The sequence below is a fragment of the Thermoascus crustaceus genome (assembly GCF_041956765.1).
Source record: "Thermoascus crustaceus strain CBS 181.67 unplaced genomic scaffold VTN00scaffold_4, whole genome shotgun sequence".
Taxonomy (NCBI): Eukaryota; Fungi; Ascomycota; class Eurotiomycetes; order Eurotiales; family Thermoascaceae; genus Thermoascus; species Thermoascus crustaceus.
Genome location: NW_027192530.1, coordinates 174,615 through 195,865, shown reverse-complemented (window position 1 = coordinate 195,865; position 21,251 = coordinate 174,615). Strand labels below are relative to the sequence as shown.

Below are 21,251 nucleotides of genomic sequence, written 5' to 3'. Positions count from 1 at the left end.
GAATAGCTGGAGATGCTAGTTAGTTACCTAATCATTCTAAACCTGTGAGGAAGTTGGCACCTACGACCATAGGGTGTGGAAAACAGGGCTTCCCGTCCGCTCAGCCGTACTTAAGCCACACGCCGGGCGGTTAGTAGTTGGGTGGGTGACCACCAGCGAATCCCGTCTGTTGTAGGTTTTTAACCTCTTGATTTTTTATCGTCCCTTTATTATTTTTATTCTTTTCTTTTCGTTTTTGTTTTGTTTCGGGTAGTTGTTTAGGTATAGCTAGCAGAGAACGAAGCGAAGACACCAGGCGGATTTAAAAAGAACTCAAGGTATTACAGACTACTAGTACTGTACTTAAGCTATATGTTCTGCTCAGCCAATTCTCACTCATAGAAGCCCTTTTTGAACTACTGCTTCAATAAAGAGTGATGGTTGTGTTGTTAGGTGAGTGCAGGTGAGTTCGGTGAGCCCTCTATAATCAACTTCAAGGCGAGCCAGGCCAATCGGCAAAGCAAATTAGACAAGGTCGACAATAAATAGGAGATGTGCCCTGTAGCTCAGCTCAATTCTTCGACGTCCCATGTTTACCTTCGGGATGATCTCCGTCTGTATGACAAAGCAAGGTTTCCTGCCTGAGCCAAATCAAATGACTATCTAGGTATGTTGGGAGAAGAAGAAAGGCTGGGTATGCAAACTGTTGGAGGAATGACAGTCAACTTGCTGCTTCTTATGGCTTCATCATATGTCAGCCGAATATTACCACTATAACCTAGTGGTATGCCAAGAGACCTATCAGCCTAGTCAGCACACGCCGATTCGGATCTGCAAAAGGTCATGATCCCTGCAATAAAGGAATCGTACTGTCTATACCCGAGGCTGCCTATTTTCCTTTATTATATCCTTTCATGTTTCATGAAAGGTCTCGGGATCATTAAACAAAGAAGTATTCGGAAGGTCTTAACCCCTAAGTCCATGAGAATAAATAGTGGTCAGTTAGTGAGGTAGATTCGAATAATGAGAGCTTTCATCATCATACCTTCGGATTACTAGGTTCGCGCAGTCTGACATCATAGAATTAGGCATCAGTGCAAATCAAGAAAAGCAGGAGAAACGTTGTGTGTGTGTGTCACCCAGAGCTGGCACCAGCCAACTACCTAGAGAAAAGTATGATGGATAAAGCAGTGGAGAAATTGAACACTGTATGTAGGTGAGGATCCTGCATTGTCTATGCATTGATGATACCCATGATTATGTACGTGAGCGGGCAAGAGCTCAGACTGGAGCTGCGCTTTCTGTCCCCTCTTCGCTGGGCTATTGTTAAGCAGGCTCTTGTCAAGGCACCAACCAGTGCCTATCTTATGTTCCATCAACTCACAGAATTATCTATAGAACCAAGAACTAATTCAATGGACATCCTGTCCTGGGAAATCAGCTTTGTGTGTTCTGGGTAATTGTTCTAGGTATTGCAGATCAGGCATTCAAAGAAATTGTAACGGCGGACCTAAGACTTCCTAGGCGGAGGCTCGTTGGGTTTATCCTGAGGACAGAAAGCAAGAGAAAGAGATAGATGAATAGGCCGTTACTAGCAATCTTGCTATCAAGATTGCTATTTGAGTTGACCACGGGGTCCTAATCCCCATGGTTAAGGAGCGTCTTATATACATGCTGAGTTCTATCCGGAAATACCTGTCCGGTGGATCGTAGACCTGGATCGTGAGAATGGATCGTAGACGATCCAGCATGGCCACATGACTAGTCCTCCCTTCGTCAGCCTTATCAGTGATCTCTAGGCTGTACCGTAACAGAGAGAGAGAGAGTCCTGGACTCTCCAATGGAATGAGATAGCGCGAAGGACCGTCCCTGGTTATCCGGATCGGTCACCCCTGACGGGGGCCTACTGCCAACCATGTGTTGACTTTTTCATCGCTTCGAGACAACTTTGTGAGTTTGACTCAACGAGATGGTTTCTCTGAGACCCATTACAAATCCATGGTATTCTGGGGAGGTGTTTGGCAAACAAATATCAGCTGTAAGTGATGCTTTTACGCTACTACCTGTCTTAAAAATTCACTAATCACTATCTAGAGCGGCCTGTAGCCGAGGGCTTGATCACCAGAATCTGGACACCCTTCTTCAAGTACCAAATAAAGCTTAAGGCTTTGGGATATTTAAGTTCTGTACAGTATATTATGATCTATCGGAGGCAAGGATGGGCCCGGCCATCTAGGGCATAGGGCGTAGGGCGTAGGGCTAGGGCTCGCCTTTGTTGATGGCGGCTTTGTCTTCCACGCCTATCTATAATCTCACCTGGAACTCTCCCTCCTGCATATCGCTACTAGTAATCTTCTACTACTACTACTACTAGAGAATCTATTACTACTACTTTGACCCCCTAATATCAACAGGTCATGGATTTGATAACTTGTGTAGAGCTTCATCACGAGTTGCTAAGAATTGACTTTATACTACCAAGGTAAGAGAGGTAAGCCGCCGAGGCATTCGTGTATCTCGAAGAAGTTGATATGGGGGCAGATAGTCTAGCTACTGGGGAAGTATCCATCAACAAGTACGGCTGCTGTACTGTCGGGACGTCGCCCATTGAACGGCGCTGTTGCTATCGGTTTTCATGCCTTTTCGCGCAGCTTCAACATGTCGATCAGCCTCGACACGCCATCATCGTTCTCACAGGCATCCGCGATGTCGATCGGGGTTCTCCCCTCCTGATCCCGCACCGTGGGATCCAGCCCCTTTGAGAGGAGGAGCTCAAAGCGGTCGGGGGCTCTGAGGCACTCGTGCCCGGCCACCAGGTGCAGGAGTGTCTGCCCGGCCTGGTTCCTCTCCGTCAGGCGCGCCCCGGCCTGCTCGAACCAACCGAGGACGTCCGCGTCGATTTCCTCATAGCTGCCGCCCCCGGGGGGCGAGCCGTAACAGCCGTTGCGTGAGTAAGACAGCTCATCGTCGTGGCTCGTCAGGAAAAGCTCGAGCGCCGAGCGGCCGTCGCGGTTGCGCGCGTTGGGATCGACGCCGCGGCCCAGGAACACCCGGCATAGGCGCCGCTGCTCGTCGCCCATCCGGCCCACCTCGCCCAGCTGGTCGTCCGCCAGGTAGTGTAGGGCTGTATTCCCGCGGCCGTCGCGGGCGAGCGGGTCCGCGCCCGCCGCCAGCAGGTCGTCGACGGCCGTCTCGATCCGGGCAGCAGCAGTGAAGTCGCGCTCCAGCCAGTGGCAGCGCATGCGCTGGAGCGCGGCATGCAGCGGGTAGGTCCCCGCGATGTCGGGCTGGTTGACGAGTGTACCGTAGTGGGTGGCTACATACTGCAGCGACGCGCGGATGATGGGGGGCCGGTCCTCGCTGTCGATATTGATCGCTTCCAGGAGCTGATGGAGAGCGTTCTTGCCGTAGTTATCGACCGCCAGCAGGTCTGCGCCGCGGTCCACGAAGTAGCTGAGAAGGCTCGGGGCCGTGCTAGGGGTGGTCGTGGTGACGCCGGCGGCCTCGAAGCGCCTCATGGGATTATCTGGCTGAGGGAAGGGGTTGTGGAAGATGCCCCGGTTCATCCGGTCCCAGTGGACGTCTCCGAGCGCGCCGTCGATGGCAGCATCGGCGCCCAGGGCGCTTCGGCAGGCCGAGAGGACGAGCGTTCGGCCCTGCGGGTCTCGGTGCTCCAGATCCAGGTCGCTGAAGTCGAGAAGCGGCTTGACAAACGCGCCGTCTTCCAGGATGGCGTGGACGACGCTGCGCAGACCGTACTTGCGGGGGAATTGCGGCTGCCAGGGCTCATCCCCGATGTCTCTCCCCGCTGGGTGGCTCCGGCGCTCGTTCTGACGCTCCGTCTGCGCGCGCTGGAGGTCGACCATCTCGTCGGGATATTCATCGTCCCCATCTCCGCCGGGGAAGAGGGAGATGTCGCGGTAGATCCGGAGCGGCTGGCGAAACACCGCATACGGGTCGGCCCCGTGCCGGAGCAGCGCCGTCTGCATGCGAGTCCTCTTGTCCTTCTGGACTTTGGCGGACGCCGCGATGCGAAGGACGTGCCACTCGTCGCGATCCTCGAAGAAGAGCGGCGGCCGCGAGCCATCGCCGCTTGCCCAGTCCTCGTCCACCCCCGACAGGCTGCTGTCTGCCCCATCCGGCCGCGCGTTTGGGTCGATGCCCGCGGCCAGGAGCAGCTCGAGGCTCTCCGCTGCGCCCTTAACTGCCGCCTCACGCAGGCTGGCGGCGTCTACCTGATGCCCTTGCGACAGGAGCTCGCGGACGCGGTCGGGGTCGGTGACGGCCTTGGCCAGCTCGGGCATGTACCGCACCATGTATCGGTCGTCCCAGCCATCGGACACGACGCTGCGGTGGCTTTTGCGTATCTCCCGCTCTTTTTCATCCATGGTGGTGGCCGTCTCCTTCAGTGCTCAGCCCGTTTTGTTGCAGGAAATACGTCAAGGATAAGAGACGCTTGCCCTTGCAAGAGACACTCAACGGGAATTCTGAGAAATCAGGTGGATGAGACGAGAAAAAAAAAAGGACACAGATGGATGGGGGCCGGCGGGCGGGGTTGCACTCGGGGGTGGCCTGACTCTCCCTGTCGTCTTATGCCTACACTGACCATCATTGATCACAGAGCTATTCTCGCGTCGTCATACCAAAATGGTGTTCTCTTAACTTGGTAACTCTCGCAAAACAATCGTCTGTCAGAAAATACGTGTGTCATGGCACCTTTTTGGTCTGACATCCACTCAACATTCCCCTTGAAATCTCCGATTATTTACACGACATTCTCACATTTACAATCCATCTATCTCTGGGACCTTGCAGTCACAACCTTTCAGTGCCTCCCCGGCGGCCGCGAGGGCTTTGAAGTGCTGATAATCATCATTGCGGTACTTCCTGCAGGCCTCTTCAAATTTGGTGTTGAAGTCCGGGTCAGACGAGTACTCCTCGAGGGTCGCCTGGGCGTCAAGCGCCAGAAATTCTTTCGGATTACTGAGACCCGTCTCGACCTTCCTGGTCTTGGGGACCACCCCGAGATACTTGGCCTTGGCCAATTCGCCATTCTTGATGCGGTAGGACTCCATATCCTGGAATCTCAGGTAATAGACCGTCTTTGCGGCTTCTTTGCCCAGGGCGACGAGCCTCGTGGTCTTGTCGTACGCCTTGAGCGCGGTGCGATACTGCTTCATCGCCGCCTTGTAGTCGTCGTCGTTTGGATACGATGACCGGTCCGGCTCCGTTGGCTTCGTCAGGCCCCCTTCGACTGTGGCAATGGGGGTGCCGACCTTGCTGAGCGCCTCGTAGTAGTCCGACTCGCCGATCAGCCTCTCCGGATCGACGTACTCGGTGTACGGAGTATTGACGATCTTGTTGTACACCTGATTCACGGTCATGCGGTCCCAGGGGCCGTCCTTTTTGTTCGCCGGGATAGCGGTCGTGGGTCTGTCGGCCTCGGTCTGGGACGAGTCTGGTTCTGGCGCCCAGAGGTACTGCAGGAACTGGGTCAGAGAGCATCGGTTGCCCGAGGCCGGGTTCATGGCGGCTGCGCAGCCCGGAGCAACCGTGTACGTCCCGCCCACGGCTTCTTCACACAGGTAGGCGTACCAGTAGAGGACGCTGCCGTGTGTCTCAGCAGCGAACGCCTCAGCGCAGACGGGGTGTACTCTTACCGCTCGGCCGCACCTCGTGGGCCAAAGCCGTTCACGACGCTCAGGAGAGCCCCGAAAAGGACGACGCTGTGAAGCTTCATGGTGGATGAACGATGTCGAGAGGAAGTGGGAACAGAGCGACCGGGAGAAGAGCAGCCCAGACTCCCTCGCGAAGACGGCAGGGGTCAAGATATGTGTGTGTGTTCCTGCATCCGAGTTGCTGACACCGTTGAGACGTTTTCAAACTGCGTCCTTGTTAAGGCCCGCCCCCCCCCCCCCCCCCTTTTCTACATCCTGGTAGTGATACCTGTCGCTGCAACGTGGGGGCTGAATCGATGCCAGGGATGGGGGTTTTTCATAGCGGGATCAGTCGGACTGTGACATCGCCGTTCCCTCGTTCATCTTATATTTCGTTCCCTCGTGTTGCTCCCGTCCTTTCATTCCTCCCCATGGCGCATCGTCCTTGAGTACTTTCTCTGTTTCCTTTCGCTCTTTCTAGACGGTCTCTCCTCTTTTCTTGTCGTTCCCTTTTACCTGCCTAGCGGGATGCGGTCCCGTTGGATGGCCTGGGCGATTCTGTCCCTCGGTGTGACTGTGAGCGGCTTCGACTCTGCTTTCCACCCTTGCCCGGCCGCCTGCGATGGCAAGCCTACCAACTGGACGGTCTACACATCTCTGGACCGTCTCCATGTCTGCCGCCAACCCATGTTGTTGGACTTTGCCATCCACAATGCGCTCGATGACCCCAGCACCACCGTCAAGCTGCTGACTTGCACTGCGGGAGATGCGAATGACAGGCGCAACGCTCTCGTCACGCCCGACCATTCGTACACTAGGCGCTCGGCCTCCGCTCATGGCCGGACCGAGCGCGGTTCCCCCCCGACTTGTGTCTCAGGGAAGGAGAGCAAGGTCTCCCTGGAACTGGACGTGAGTGCCGACGACGGCTCCGCCGAGGCCAGCGCTCTTGATGCTGCCCTGGAGAAAGTCCAGCGCTACATCGGGGACACGTCCAATTGTGACACCACCAGCGCATTCGGTTACGTGCGAGGTGCCGTTGTTGGTGTTTACAGTGGTGCTGCCATTGACAATTCCGCCACTGCCCCGTCTCTCATCCAGCGGGCCAGGGATCAGATCGGGAACGGCCAGAGCCCCAAGAGCATTGTCATGCAGCTCTGCGGCGATGGCCGCAATGCGGACCACACATTCGGCATGGCGGTGGACACGACGGGAGACCTGGCGGCTGTGCAGAAGTCGGTCCGCTCGTGGAGCCACGCTCGGTGTGTGAACGGCACCGGAGCCAGCACCCATCTCAGCGGTGTCACCATCCTCGAGAAGTCGCTGGTGCCCTCCAACAGCACGATGCAGGTCCGCAGTCCTCTCCGGAAGCGTGGCGACTGCAGGACCATCACCGTCGTTTCGGGAGACTCCTGCGGCTCGCTGGCGTCCAAGTGTGGTATCTCCGGGGCCGACTTTACCAAGTACAACCCGGCCCCGGATCTCTGCTCGACCCTGGCGGTAGGGGAGCGCGTGTGTTGTACCAGCGGAACACTGCCCGATATCACTCCCAAGGAGAACCCGGACGGCTCCTGTGCCAGCTACACGGTCCAGTCGGGGGACACTTGTTCGGCGATTGCCGCCGCAAATGGCCTGAAGGCGTCGGATATCAGTGACTTCAACGACAAGACCACGTGGGGGTGGTTTGGCTGTGATGATCTCCTGCTTGGCCTCAACATCTGCCTGAGCAAGGGGACGCCACCGATGCCCGCCCCGGTGAGCAACGCCGTATGCGGCCCTACAGTGCCGGGAACACGTAAGCCCAAAGATGGCGAGCGCCTGGCCGATCTCAACCCGTGTTTTCTCAACGCGTGCTGCGATATCTGGGGCCAGTGTGGCATCACCCCGGACTACTGTACCGCGGACGAGGGCCCAACCGGCAACCCAGGGACGGCGCCGACAGGCAAGAATGGATGCATCTCCCACTGCGGCACCAACATCACCAACAACGATGATGCTCCGTCGAGCTTCATGAGCGTTGGCTACTATGAGTCCTGGAACTTTGACCGGCCGTGCCTCAACCTCCGCGCTGCAAGCATTGGCGTGATCGGGTACACGCACGTCCACTGGGCGTTTGCCACCATCAATCCCGACTTCGGTGTGGTGATCAATGACACTTACAACCAGTTCAACGATTTCATGGCTTTGGATGGCGTCCGGAAGATCGTCTCCTTCGGCGGCTGGGGCTACTCCACCGACCCTGCCACCTACGAGATGCTGCGGAGTGCCATGGACCCCGCCAACGTTGACACCTTTGTCTCCAACATCGTGGACTTTGTCGAAAAGACAGGGCTGGATGGTGTCGACATCGACTGGGAATACCCGGGGGTAAGCATTGCGGTCTTCTCTCCCTGCCAACACCGCTGACGCTCATGGTCACCAGGCTCCTGACATCCCCGGCATTCCTCCTGGTCTGGCGTCTGACGGTCCAAACTACCTCGCCTTCCTCAGAGCCCTCAGGGCCAAACTGCCGTCAGAGAGGACGCTTTCGATGGCTGCGCCGGCATCCTACTGGTATCTGAAGGCGTTCCCCATCCACAACATGTCGTCCTATGTGGATTACATTGTTTACATGACCTACGATCTCCACGGTGAGCGCCACTGAGGCCACCGACGGAGCCCAGTCCCTAACGCAGAGTGTCTAGGGCAATGGGACTACGGCAACCAATGGTCCCAAAGCGGTTGTCCGTCAGGCAACTGTCTCCTGAGCCACGGTATGACACCTAGCCTTCCATGCTGTGATCCTGACTGACTGGATGTGCGCAGTGAACCTGACCGAGACGGAATATGCCCTCGCAATGCGTACGTGGACGGAGACCCCTGAAACATTGACCTTGGACTGACAGCTATCACAGTTACCAAAGCAGGCGTGAAGGCAAACATGATTGCAGTGGGCGTGTCCAGCTACGGCCGTTCCTTCGGCATGACAGAGGCGGGCTGCGACGGTCCATCGTGCACCTTCACGGGGCCTGATTCTGGTGCCCAACCGGGGACATGCACCGGAACCGCTGGTATTCTCGGAAATGCAGAGATCGACAACATCATCGGGCTCAACGAAACAACGTCGTGGTACTACGACTCCCGTTCCGACTCGAACATTCTCGTGTACAACGACACCCAATGGGTCGCTTACATGGACGGCGACGTCAAGGCCAGCCGCGTCAAACGCTACAAGGACCTCAACTTTGCCGGGTCTGTTGACTGGGCCATCGATCTTGCGGAGTGGACTGGTGACGATGGCAATCCAAACGGCACGAGCGAGCTTCCACCCACCACCCCGCTGTCGGAGTGTAGCGCCACGTTTGACAGCCTGGAGGACCTGGGAAATTCTGCGGACAGCATCCCCCTGCACTGCGCCACGCAGTACACGATGGCAACACTATCCAACCTGCTGACTGTGGCGATGAACAACTACACCGACATGGTGAACAACGGATACGACAGCAAGTTCAGAACCTACGCCAAGGCGGTCGCCGGCAGCGCGGGCAGCACCGTCCACAATTTCGTGTACGAGAATGGCAACAAGTACTTCTCATGCATCGTTGCCGAGACCACAACATGCTGCGATTACTGCAGTGGCTCGAACTATAACGGCAATCAATGCCTCTACTGCTTCGACGGGGATTGCTACAAGATGTGCAGCGTAGCGGTGTGCGGGCACGGTATCTCGACACTCCCGAACACCAAGACGGCGAACGAGTCAGAGCCTTGCCCGCCCGACTACTCGAAGCGCGGTTACGGCCCTGACAACCCGTATGAGCAGAGCGTGTACTGGACCCTCGAGGACGACAAGGCCGACAACTTCTGGAGTGATCTCCTCGACAATACGGGCATCCCCAAGGACAAGATCACCTTTGGGTCGTACGACAGAGGCAACGACTGCGCTCCCAGCAACTCGGAGGGCGACGGCGACCCTTGCTGGGCAACCGGCATGGATTTCAACATCCCCAAGCCCAACGGATACAGCGAATCTGACGTCGCCAACCCCAAGGACGTGGTGGAGAAGGGCCTGAGCAACTCGGCCGACCTGGGACCGCAGATCAAGAACACCCTGTTCAGCATGTCGGTGGATGCCTGGATCGGTGACGGCTTCGAGCTCATCGACTCGGTGTCCCTGCCCATCCTCATGATCGCCGACGCGGTCGAGAACATGGCCAAGGTGGTGGAGATCGCCGACAAGATCACCGAGGAAGAGAGGAAGGAAATCATCCTGGCCTTTATCGGCGCGATCCTCTTCTTCGTCCCCATCGCCGGCGAGGTCCTGGGGTCCGTCGCGGAGCTGTCCGACATCGCCAGCATCATCACCATCGCGGGCGGGGCCGGAAATGCCGCCATGGACGTCTACACCATCGTCGACGACCCGGCGAACGCGCCCCTGGCCATCATGAGCCTGATCTTTGCGCCGGCGGCCTTGGCGGACGTCGCGACGATCGCCAAGGCGGCGAAGATCCGCAGGGCAATGACCGACGAGGACATCGTCAAGCTGGGTGGGAAGGTGGCCGATCGAATGGGCTTCATCAAGAAAATTACGGGACCATGCAATAAGTGAGCGGGAACGCGCATGTGTCGGCGTCGTGAATGAAAGAGAAAACTTTGAAGATTAGGGTTCTATACCGGACTGAACTAAGCCGGTTGAGGAGAGACTGATTGGGGTGTCCCTAGCTATTATTGACTTCTCCACCCGTCTCAACCCTAATTCGGGAAGACACGGCACTCTTGTGGGAGCTGTATATATATATGTATATATATACATATCGATAATCTAATCTAGAATGCCACTGTAACTCTACCCATTCAGCCAGGTAGGTAAACAGTGCATCGCCGGGCAATGAAATACGCAGGTACCTACTTTGTGGGTACCGCGTCACAAACACCCACACCACCGATCCGTCCTCGATAAATACCTAGATTCCGATGAACCGCCCCCCCCCCCTTTCCAAACCTCGGTGTTACGATGGCGGATAGGTACTCAATCGATAACTCGGTGCCGGCTCTGGCTAGCCGGCTAACTATATAAAACGACTACCTAACCGCCAACTTTCGCCCGGAATTGAACCACGCAGGTTGAGTCCGGATGAACTTATTGCTCTAGGTGCACTAAGACCTGTTATACATATAATCTGCTATACGTAGTAGGGCGGTTTTTGACAAGGGTCAATCTCGCCACTAGACTCCTTCGGAAAGCATTTCGACGCCAAGTGGAGCGTCATGACAGGGATTCATATATCCTCTCGTCTAGGAATGGATTTCGACGCTAGGATCGAATGCGTTGAAGGTGGTGTGGTTTGTGAATGGTGGCATTCACGGAGATAGCGATCCTATATCCATTGACGACACAGATATATATAAGATGGTAGATTTCAGTCTTTTAGGTGCTAAAAGAGTGTGTCAGCGTATATCACTAGTTACATGGGTGTTCCTCTCTGTGATCTCTTGACTCCTTGAGAAAGAAGAAAATCTGAAGCGACTCAGAGCTATATCTGATTTCCATCTCTCAACGTGGCATTCCCTTACAAACATGTCCTGATGGTCGGAGCCACGGCGGGCATTGGACGGGCCATGGCGGACCGTCTGGTCGAAGCCGGTGCCAAAGTCACGGCCGTTGGTCGTCGAAAGGAACGTCTGGATGAATTCGTCCGCAAACATGGCGAGAGCAAGGCCAGCGCAGTGCCGTTTGACATTGCAGCCACGGAGGAAATCTCCAACTTTGCCCAAAAGTAACAAAAACCGCATAGCAGGTGGTGATGCGTCCTTTCCCGATGTGAACTGCATCTTCCTCAACGCGGGCATTCAAAGCCCCTACGACCTCACCGACCCGGCCAAGTTCAACCTGGAAAATTTCCTCGAAGAGGTCAATGTCAACTTCTCCAGATTTGTTGCGCTCACCAACGCCTTCCTACCGTTCATGACCCAGAAGCAGACCCCTACCAGTTTTATCTTGTGAGTACGGTTCGGGAAGAAGCCATAGAACCAAAAGAAAAACTGCCAAGTCACAGCACCGGCTCCAATCTCGCCATTGTCCCTGCCGCGACCTTGCCCGCATACTCTGCCTCCAAAGCGGCATTGAACGCTTTTGTCCTCTGTTTGCGAGAGCAACTACGGAACTCGAACGTGAAAGTGATCGAGATCTCCCCTCCGCCTGTGCAGAGTAGGTCTCAATGCGGTTGAGAGTTCATATCTGACAAAAAAAAAAAAGAAACAGAACAGAAATTGCTGACCTCGATGACCACTCGCAGCCGAACTCCACGACTACATGGGCGAAGAGGCAGGACGCAAGCTGGTTATGCCGCTGAACGCCTTCGCCGAGGAGGCATACAAGGGACTGGTGTCGAGCCAAGATCAGATCGTCATTGGGGCCATCGGACCGGCCGACACCTTCAATGAGATTATTGACAAGCGGCGGATCCCCGTGCGGGTGGGTTCGCAGTCGGAAGCTCTGGCCAGTGCAGGAGAACAGAGAGCCTGAGCCCCAACCTTGACAGCCCACACGGTCCAGCGGCATTTACCAATTTGGTCAAGATTATGCGCGGAGGGAAATAAGCCCAACGTATGCGTACAGTCAGAAGCTGATCCTCCGTAGTTACCCACTTTATATAGCTGATTTTGGCCTCAATTTTATGATGGAATCAGCTTTCACAGCAAAAAAAAGCTGCCTAAAAAGCTACCGTAAGGTATGTATTTCTGCATCGTCTACTCAATATGTCAAGGCAGAACGGTGTATTCCCCTTGAGTGTAAAAAGAACGAACAATTGACGCGACACGCTCGCTGTCGATTGGCTGAGCCGCGGCCTTCATATATCTGGAGAGATCTTGGCAAAATTACGAATGATTACGACTCGAATACGAATAATGAATTGCAAAACATTTCGAATACGAATAAGCAAAGTCATTATTCATGTGCGGCCCTATTTCTAAATCACATTGCAACAGGAGTCTCAACTGCTTGGTCCCAACAGCTAACTGTATATGATGATGATACGGGGAAGGGCAAGACCACTACCTCGGTTGACTGGCATGATTATAATATCTAGGTCTAAGCCGAGCTTTCTTTCGCGGCACAGCTCGACATGACTAAACATTTATTCTCCGACATCGAATACACGATCTACCCATCAATTATAAATAAGGTGTCAGACTAATGTTTCAAACGGAGTCCTTCATTGCTTCTCGAACCCGTTCCCAGTCAGTTCACCATGAATATGACAGGCTTAACAGGCAAATATGAGCAACTTTCCATTGCTGCAGTGGCGCTTGGACTGTATGCGCTGATTGTTAGATATTTCCGTTTTCAAAGATGCCTCAGAATCCAGTCAAGGTTCAAACTCTCCGGACGCCCTCTGTCCAGCATGACCGCCAAGGAGGCTCATCAGATCGTGCGGGAATTGCGAGAACTGGAGTTTCCGTATACGCTTCACAATGCGATGAAATTGTCGCTTTTAAAAGTGCGTTTTGTATATATATATGTGTCTTGACTGACAGAGACTCATTCCTGGCTTAGACTGGTGCAATCCCCACCATGACCAAATTATTCGTCGCCACCGGTCAACTGAATGAGAGAAATATGTCCAAACGCGCAGCCGACACCGAAGTGGTCCTGAACGAAGTCCACGACCGGGAACCCGGCTCCGACTCCCACCTCCTGGGGATCGCCCGGATGAACTACCTGCACGCCAGATACAGAAAGGCGGGCAAGATTCTGGACGAAGACATGCTGCACACCCTCGGCTCTGCCGTCGTCGATATTTTCCGGTCCGTGGACCGGTACGAATGGCGACAGTTGACGGACGTGGAGAAATGTGCCATTGGCGTGTTCCACAAGGCCTTGGGAGACGCGATGGAGATCCCGTTCACGGTACTGCCGTCCAGTAAGACTGGCTGGAGAGACGGGGCTCATTTCGCCCAGGAACTCTTTGAGTGGACCCTGGAATATGAAAAGGCCGCGGCCAAACCGACAGAATCAACCCGGACCATCAGCAGACGTCTGATGGATCTGGCAGCGTTCAATCTCCCTGCACCACTTAAGCCGATCGCTGAGGGCGTCATCACCACGAAGCTAGACGAACATATGCAAGTAAGCATGGGGTAAGTAGCGGAATTCCATGTTTATTCCGGGATCCCATATCCACCTGGCCGGTGGATGCTAACACGAAAATCAAGTTTTCAAAAACCGGGGATTATCATTTCTTCGATAGCAAAGGGTGTCGTAGCTGTACGCAAGTTTATCCTGCGCTACCTCAGCTTGCCCAGGCCAGATTGCATGGCTGTCAAACTCCTCAACGATTCCCGAGACCCATCCACCGGTCTGTACACGGTCAACTTCTGGATAGCTCACCCTTGGTACGTCAAGCCAACCTTCAGACACCGATGGGGCCTCAAGGCCTTGTCTGTGCGGCTTTTTGGGAGTGGCGTCGTCCCTACACCCAATGGCCCTTATCGAGATTCGGGGTATGATCTGAGGACCATCGGACCGGCTGCGCAGGAGAAAAGGGGACAGGATGAAATGGAGGCCATCTTTGCGAGTCTGAAGGAGACGAATTTTGCTTCTGGATGTCCCTTTCACGCGTGAAAGTTTGATCTCAATTTAGAACTTTTCCCCCCAGATTGACGATGCGATGCTTGCTCAATTCGGAGCTTATAGAGGAAGGGCAGGGCGGAGTATGCCGGCCAACTCATTCTTTTTCAACTTCATAATATATTAGGCAGTTATAGTGAGCACTATCGATCAATATGTGGCCAGGAGGCAGAAGCTCCTGTGATGAGAACAGTCTGGGGAGGCCCATTGTAAAACTCAGATAAATTGAACCGCCAACACAACATATTAGAATCTTCTTTCCCCGCCTTATTTCACAGTGAACTGGTACTATTGGGGGCTCTTTATATTTTTGGAATGATGATGCGGATCCCATTCCTCGATAGGACGGGTCAATTACATGAAAGGTAAAACCTCTACTTCTCAGCATGGTCTGCTTAGCCGTCACGGCATGCTAGCTAGCCACGCCCCTCAGCACTGAAAGGAAGGCAAGGAACGATTCGGTCCGGTAGAAATGATAAGGGACTATTAACCCGTGACTCCGCAGTAAAGCGGACCAGATCTACTATGTTGGAATACCAATGCCCTATGTTATTATCTATGGGAATATTCTACAGCCAATTAATAGGGGAGAATGGGGTCTATCATAGCCGCAAGGCTCCATATGGACGTTAAACTTGATTAATAATAATAATAATAGGGGAGAATGAGCCCAGCTCTTTGCGTTCTATAGGAATCCCAACATTATATGCTACAATCAATGCTCTCCAGGATGTTGGGAAATATGAGCAAGACCTTTTTGAAAATGGTCGCCCCAACAATAGGACCTGTTCTCCGAATAATATCGGGTATTGATTCTACATTTCGGTCAAGATTATAAATCTCGGTACTTGCCACTTGGTTAGGATACTTGCGGCCCACGCCAACCAACGTTGAATCCTCACATGCGAAAGATCTCGTCCTTTGCAATATACATTGCTCTACCGACGAGTTTTGTGCGATAACTTGGATTTGGACAGTTTCCGTCGATATCCATCCAGCCTAGGTCGAGGTGATCCAACAAACGAAATGGGAATCTTCGGCGGCAGTTGGATACCAATCATATTGGTTATCCTCATCGTCGCGTACAAGAACTTGCCATTAGTGTGGCATGTGAGTAACACACTGTCTTTTCGATCCCTGTAACTATTAGCTGACCATAAGCAGGTCCGGTTCCTTCGAACCTTGTTGACGCGCCTTTTTATATCCCCGGTCACGAAAAAACAGCTAAGCCCGGAGTGTCTTTTCCTTCCCGCAATTCATCGGACGAGGTCTCCTCTTACCGAATGCGATTACAACATCCACAAATCGAATTCGACATACTTTACCGATCTCGATATCTCTCGAGGGAATTTGAGTCTTCTACTCTTCAGCCAACGCCTGTCGCTTCGCCCTACTCCAAACACAGCTGTCATGATACTGAGCGGGGTACAATGTGTGTTCAGGAAGGAAATCCGACCCTATCAGCCGTACGAGGTCTGGTCGCGAGTTCTGAGCTGGGATGAGAAATGGATCTACATCGTCTCGCACTTTGTTGAGAGGGACGCGTTCCGGCCCCGCGAATACTATCTTCAGCGGAAGAAACCCAGAGGATGCCTTCAACCGACAACGCCATCCCAAGGCGACCAGGTTCAAAAGAAAGTGTTTGCGTCCGCTGTCTCCAGATATGTTTTCAAGCAAGGCCGTAAGACGTTTCCGCCAGAGAGGATGCTCGTGGAATGTGGTCTCTTGCCCTAAGAGACAGTGCTCTGGAATCAGAGCAAGCCGGATCAGAGGGGAAGGAAGCCCGCTTTGGGGACGCTGCGGACAAAAGGCCGACGTGGCGTTCGATCGAGGAGCGGAGGAAGCGAGATTTAGATGCGGCGCAGTTGAGGTTGGGATGGGATGCGGTGCATAACGCTTTTGATGGTGATGTTACCATGGCTCTGGGCAGATACACTGATCTGTTATGGCGATAGGATGGGAAACTGGCAAACCTACCTACATAGCTTACTGAGGTCTTGTTATGCTATTCTTGAAATTGGGCGGCAGCCTTAGAGGACGGTTGTGGAATGCAGTCTTTTGGATATTACTCCGTCCGAGGGATCTATTCATCTATCCACTAAAGATATATTTCTTTGAACAATTTGTTTTAAGGGATCAGTCGTCCCTTCCTACAAATACTAAATACTATCTTATGCCTGTCAAAGCTTCTACCAGCTGCTTCGCAGCTCAACCTTACACCATGTGCGAGGTTTAACTAATAATGGCTCTCACCTGCTAAATGCAGCCTGAGGCGCGAAGTGTTCGGTTCTCTCTTACTGCTAAAGCCCAGCAAGGGATGCGCTTAGTGGCAGAACTTGTACTACTGGTCGAATTCTACCGACGTTGCTAGGAGGGTGTGTTTTAGTGTCAGACGAAAGCCGTTGGTGTCTAGTGGAAATAACATTGGCGTGAGATTGTCCTTGGAGCGATTCTAGAAGTTGAGATACACACCTGGATGGCGATTTTCAGTCATGTCTCCACTTGGTGTGTCCCAACCGTTGGGCTGAGCCGAGGTACTTGGCGATTACATTATCATCTCTTGATAAGGTGATCAAACTCAAAATCTCGAGCATCGATTCTCGAACATTTCGGTATAGCATCTAACGTCGCATTGCAACGAACGGCGTCTCTCTAGCCGAACGTGCACTCCGTTACTTGAACTTGGGCCTATTGGAATAAGAGAGATCAGCGTCAAGTCCCAGACGTCATATCATAGGACGTGGGCACCCAATTTGCGACTAGTGCATCCAAGTATGGATTGCCCAGACCATCATTTAGTGGAGTTACTTTCAGCTCGTCGCTATCTACCGGCCGACGAATGCGCGTTGATGAAGAGGCATCCGCCTACTTCTGGAGCTACTCCAGCGGAGGGCCAAGAGAAGGTCAACTCATTATCGAGTTTTGACGGAACCAACTTCGCAGCAGCGTCTTCTACAGACACAGTCGATCAGCTGAGAAGATCAGAAAACATATCGATGGATACACGCCGATTGCGCTCCACCAGGAGGGTTGGTAGGCCCAGGCTGGATGACCGTGGCGCAGCTGTGTTACCAGAGGTACCGAGGTCCATGAACACCTGAAGAAAACACAATCTGATTCCCCAAACAGAATCGTCGGATACAGGTTCGACGTGCTCAGAGAACCTACAGACTCAAAAAGGAAGCCACTCTTCAAAGCACCAAGGCGCGGTTAGCGGAACTTGAGAGCCAGATCAAGAGAGTCGCGGACTCATTCGCTGACCTCTGTAATGCCGCACGTCAGTCAAACCTGAATATCACCCATCCAGCGCTTTTCAGGCGCCTCGGTGAAATTCACAGTCTCTTGACACACGATTCCGAACGCCACAAGCAACCCACAACACTCCAAAGCTTCGCGCCTAGAGTTGTTTCGGAAGAAAGACTCCCTCGAGTACGCGATGATGCTAGGTGCGGCAGGGATTCTTCGCCTGATCTTATCTTTGGATATCAAGTTATAGACAAATCTAGCTGCAAAGGTCTATGTGAAAGTATGGAACCTGAGTATGCGCAATCTCGAATGTGCCAGACAAAAAGGTATCGTGAATCGTCTCTTGTTAGAGAGACCGACAGTGACATAGCCGGTCATCACCAGGCCACTCAAGACATCGAGCGGCCGTTGGGAACCGGTATTCGCCACACCTATTGCTTCCAGGAAACAATTTTCTCCCGGAGACTACATCGTTACTGCTTAGAGCACGCCTTCCTCCTGTTTAGTGATCCGCGCTCGCATCCAACTGCAATCTACCGAGTTTTTAGATTGGTCCCCTGCATACAGGACAAGGCGAAGATGTACCCTTTCTTTAGGAGGCTCGTCAGCGGCGGAGTCAACGATTCACTGGAACTCTCCACCCTTCCATTTTATTGTATTGGCGGGGCTGGAACACACTATCCCATTAAGGATGATTTGGGAAACCCTGTTTATCCTCCAAAGATGCGACTTCCTAGACGGGTGCTCGGCCTTTTACCAATGGCTGAGATCATGGATGAAACTGGGTCAGCCTGGAATCCGCAGAGACATCTCGAAATCTTCGGACTTGGTGGCCAATGGTTTGATTGTAGGGATGTGGAAGGATATCTCAGGGACCAGGGGGTTAATCTAGAGGGATCTTCTCTATTCGCAGAAGTATGTGATACTACGCCGCATACTTTGGAGGCTACCAACCTTCAGGGGTCAAAACAGCCGAGCGATAGTACAGTTAATGGTGAATCGGAACTATCTCTTTCAGGTTCAGTACCGATTAGCGGCCTTTCAGCTGGTGGTGAGACTGTCTCTGCGGACAGTGAAGGTATACGGGTTGATAGCTCCCAAAAAGGTAGCACATCCTGAGTATGAAGGGTTACAACCGGATTGGGACGACGCTGACCATCTGCAGATGCTGGAATACCTGCTTCAGGTCAGCGTGCATCTCGCTACATTCTTGACATTGAACGTTTCTTCACTCGTGAGTCCATCAATAAAAAATGAGCCGAGTTTCAACCTAACGGTATTTTTTAACAACCAACAGGGCTCCTCCACGGAGTTGTCATCTTAGGTCGCGCGCCAGGCTTCAGACGAACTGATGTTGAGGTCGCCTTCAAGTCTGCATTGCTGTACAAGCACTATCCGGATAATTGCGAACCGTGCGTTCTCCGAATGTTAGGCAGTAGTTCGTAATTAAGGTCTGTCGCTAAAAGTACGTGTAGACCTTAGTTCCGTTCCCTGGCTTGCTTCATTTCTCCCTTTTCTCTTCTCATAATCCTTTCCAGGCTATGCTGCTTGTCAATTATGGCTTTACCACCGCGACTGTAAGCTGGCTGCCAAAGAACATATAGAAACGTCCGAGCTTCACAATTATAAGCACAAACATTGGTACGCTGACTATTCTTCCTAGAGCTTCAGTAAAACAGATTATCTTTTAATTTCCCACATAATGACACGGCAACTTGGGCACATCTAGAGCTTAGCTGCCCTCTTTCTCTCTTTTTGTTCTCCAGGCGATGTCGTGTCAACCACTTTCCACCACGGCCACCCTAGAGGGGCATCTTGCTTCATTGTTCTCTTGAAGTCTGGGTCCCTCTTCTGAAGAAAGCTCCTCATACCCTCTGTGCTGTCTCTGGACTGTAACATTGCGAGGAAAATGTTCGAATCCAGCAAATGTGCCTCCTTCAGTGCTCGATGGACCCCTATTACATCAATCAAATCGTGCATCACCGTCATACTCGCCGTGGACGTATTGTGCCGCAATTTCTCCGGCGATCGCCAGCACTCGAGAAAGTCTCCTCCTGAGAAGAGCTGGTTGAGAAGGTGGATCAGATGCGGCGTAGGTTGCGCCGGTCGTCACCAACATGCGGCGCACGCGACATTCCATTCCAACCAGTTTCGGAAGGAAATAGGAACTGCAGACCTCCGTGACAAAGACATGTCGTGCAAATGCAAAACTGATCTTCGAGCTCCCGCACGCAACTCGGATTGTGGCAGGGAGTGTCATTGTTATTCCAAACTCTGCAGCGGGACTGTTAATGGCCATGACTGTCGGCTTGCAGCAATTGTGGATAGCTAGCGCAATGCGGCCTCCTCTAATAACCTATTCATCAGCAGATCCCACAGAGAAGATCAAGTGAGAACAGCTTTTTTCTGAAACGAAATCACCTACCCGTCCCTGCACACATTGATTGTCAAAGCCCCCCTTTTAGATTCTCAAGAAGCTTAGAAAAAAAACAACTTGGAGGTCTGCGCCCACACAGAACGCTTTCCCAGCTCCGGTCACCACAATTGCTTTGATCGGTCATCTGCATCAAAAATATTGATACGCAGTGACCAGCTCCTCGACTATTTGCTTGGTGACGGCGTTGAATTTATGTGCTCGCTTCAGTTTTAGGAGAACGGCCTTAGTAGGACTCGGGGCTGCTGCAGGGACATGGGAGATTGCAATCTCCTTGAAAGGGAGGGAGGAGTAGGTGTCTGGAAGGGCTGCCGGAGTTGCCATATTGTCTTTTGTTGGAGGTTGCCGGCTTGGACTTAGCCGGCCCTGTTTGCTTGCCTATATCAACCTCCTCAACCTACAATCAACTCACCTATCTTAGCCCTTCTACTGAGATGTTTTTCTTGTTCGGATGTCTGCTTTGGAATAAAGGTGAACATAAGAAAAACGACTTTTCCTGGTGATAGCGTTCTATCTAAAAGACAAAGAATATAGATGATCTATTTATTTCCTCAGTTTTACAAAGAATGATCGCTTGAGCTCATGTCCAGAGATAATGTAATCAACCACGCCAGCGGTCTTTATTATTTGTAAGGTTATGTCTGCTTCTGAGATGTTATAATCAATATTTTATCCAGAAGCATTGTATCCGAATCCGGTACCCTTGGCTACCTATACTATTTTTCATAACATCCAAAAACCATTGGTAGTTCACCGGGAATTACCTTTGGGGATATAGTGTCTATGTTGTTTGTATGGCTGTTTATCACTTATCTAGGTACTAATAAGTTTTATTCATGCTTACCTACCTAACACTCACAAAACATAGATTTCTTTTTTAGTTGTCCGTGAAGCAGTGGCTGCCCTGTAGAATAAGGTAGTTCCACACATATAAGATTGTCTGAGGCCTCCGACCAGACTTGATTATCTAGTACTATATATATTAACAGAATTGCTATTCATACTGTTTCTTATAAAGCTGCAAACCAGAGTATAATTATATAAACATCCAGAAACACTTATGGTGCTCAAGTCAAGCTGGACATTTGAGCTAGTGGTGATCTTTTAAATGGATCTGGAATGATGACATGCAAGAGAAGCTGAGGTGCTGATGCCACATCAGAACCTTGTTTGGCTAGTTTTTTTTGTTTTTTTTTAACTACCAAATATTCTTAGGTAGTTGTTATTAGCTGAGAACAAAAGACAGAATAAAAAAATGAAAAGGAGAAGGACGAAGCCCAAATGCATTAGAAGAAAACCCAACAAGATATTACAATTACATACTATT

The 21,251-nt window shown here is 52.3% G+C and overlaps 8 protein-coding genes across 8 annotated transcripts; 5 read left to right on the top strand and 3 right to left on the bottom strand.

The window, feature by feature from the left end:
- Positions 1-2,612: 2,612 nt before the first annotated feature.
- Positions 2,613-4,367, bottom strand: VTN00DRAFT_6667 (uncharacterized protein; the record flags this gene model as incomplete). The annotated part of the gene is made up of 1 exon (XM_069433328.1): positions 2,613-4,367. The coding sequence occupies one exon, from the start codon at positions 4,365-4,367 to the stop codon at positions 2,613-2,615; it is 1,755 nt and encodes a 584-aa protein (XP_069286721.1).
- A 396-nt stretch (positions 4,368-4,763) lies between these two features.
- Positions 4,764-5,719, bottom strand: VTN00DRAFT_6666 (uncharacterized protein; the record flags this gene model as incomplete). Its single annotated transcript, XM_069433327.1, has 2 exons — positions 4,764-5,586; positions 5,640-5,719. The coding sequence occupies 2 exons, from the start codon at positions 5,717-5,719 to the stop codon at positions 4,764-4,766; spliced, it is 903 nt and encodes a 300-aa protein (XP_069286720.1).
- Positions 5,720-6,164: 445 nt separating this feature from the next.
- VTN00DRAFT_6665 (uncharacterized protein) lies at positions 6,165-10,221 on the top strand (the record flags this gene model as incomplete). The annotated part of the gene is made up of 5 exons (XM_069433326.1): positions 6,165-8,000; positions 8,056-8,263; positions 8,318-8,386; positions 8,439-8,474; positions 8,528-10,221. 5 exons carry the CDS (start codon positions 6,165-6,167, stop codon positions 10,219-10,221), a joined length of 3,843 nt encoding a protein of 1,280 aa, XP_069286719.1.
- A 977-nt stretch (positions 10,222-11,198) lies between these two features.
- Positions 11,199-12,138, top strand: VTN00DRAFT_6664 (uncharacterized protein; the record flags this gene model as incomplete). The annotated part of the gene is made up of 4 exons (XM_069433325.1): positions 11,199-11,344; positions 11,391-11,612; positions 11,669-11,820; positions 11,909-12,138. The coding sequence occupies 4 exons, from the start codon at positions 11,199-11,201 to the stop codon at positions 12,136-12,138; spliced, it is 750 nt and encodes a 249-aa protein (XP_069286718.1).
- An 880-nt stretch (positions 12,139-13,018) lies between these two features.
- Positions 13,019-14,238, top strand: VTN00DRAFT_6663 (uncharacterized protein; the record flags this gene model as incomplete). The annotated part of the gene is made up of 3 exons (XM_069433324.1): positions 13,019-13,114; positions 13,171-13,754; positions 13,830-14,238. The coding sequence occupies 3 exons, from the start codon at positions 13,019-13,021 to the stop codon at positions 14,236-14,238; spliced, it is 1,089 nt and encodes a 362-aa protein (XP_069286717.1).
- Positions 14,239-15,270: 1,032 nt separating this feature from the next.
- VTN00DRAFT_6662 (uncharacterized protein) lies at positions 15,271-16,199 on the top strand (the record flags this gene model as incomplete). The annotated part of the gene is made up of 3 exons (XM_069433323.1): positions 15,271-15,354; positions 15,409-15,925; positions 16,000-16,199. The coding sequence occupies 3 exons, from the start codon at positions 15,271-15,273 to the stop codon at positions 16,197-16,199; spliced, it is 801 nt and encodes a 266-aa protein (XP_069286716.1).
- Positions 16,200-18,213: 2,014 nt separating this feature from the next.
- Positions 18,214-18,936, top strand: VTN00DRAFT_6661 (uncharacterized protein; the record flags this gene model as incomplete). Its single annotated transcript, XM_069433322.1, has 3 exons — positions 18,214-18,568; positions 18,656-18,724; positions 18,788-18,936. 3 exons carry the CDS (start codon positions 18,214-18,216, stop codon positions 18,934-18,936), a joined length of 573 nt encoding a protein of 190 aa, XP_069286715.1.
- Positions 18,937-19,453: 517 nt separating this feature from the next.
- On the bottom strand, positions 19,454-20,248 carry VTN00DRAFT_6660 (uncharacterized protein; the record flags this gene model as incomplete). The annotated part of the gene is made up of 2 exons (XM_069433321.1): positions 19,454-19,838; positions 20,073-20,248. The coding sequence occupies 2 exons, from the start codon at positions 20,246-20,248 to the stop codon at positions 19,454-19,456; spliced, it is 561 nt and encodes a 186-aa protein (XP_069286714.1).
- Positions 20,249-21,251: the final 1,003 nt, after the last annotated feature.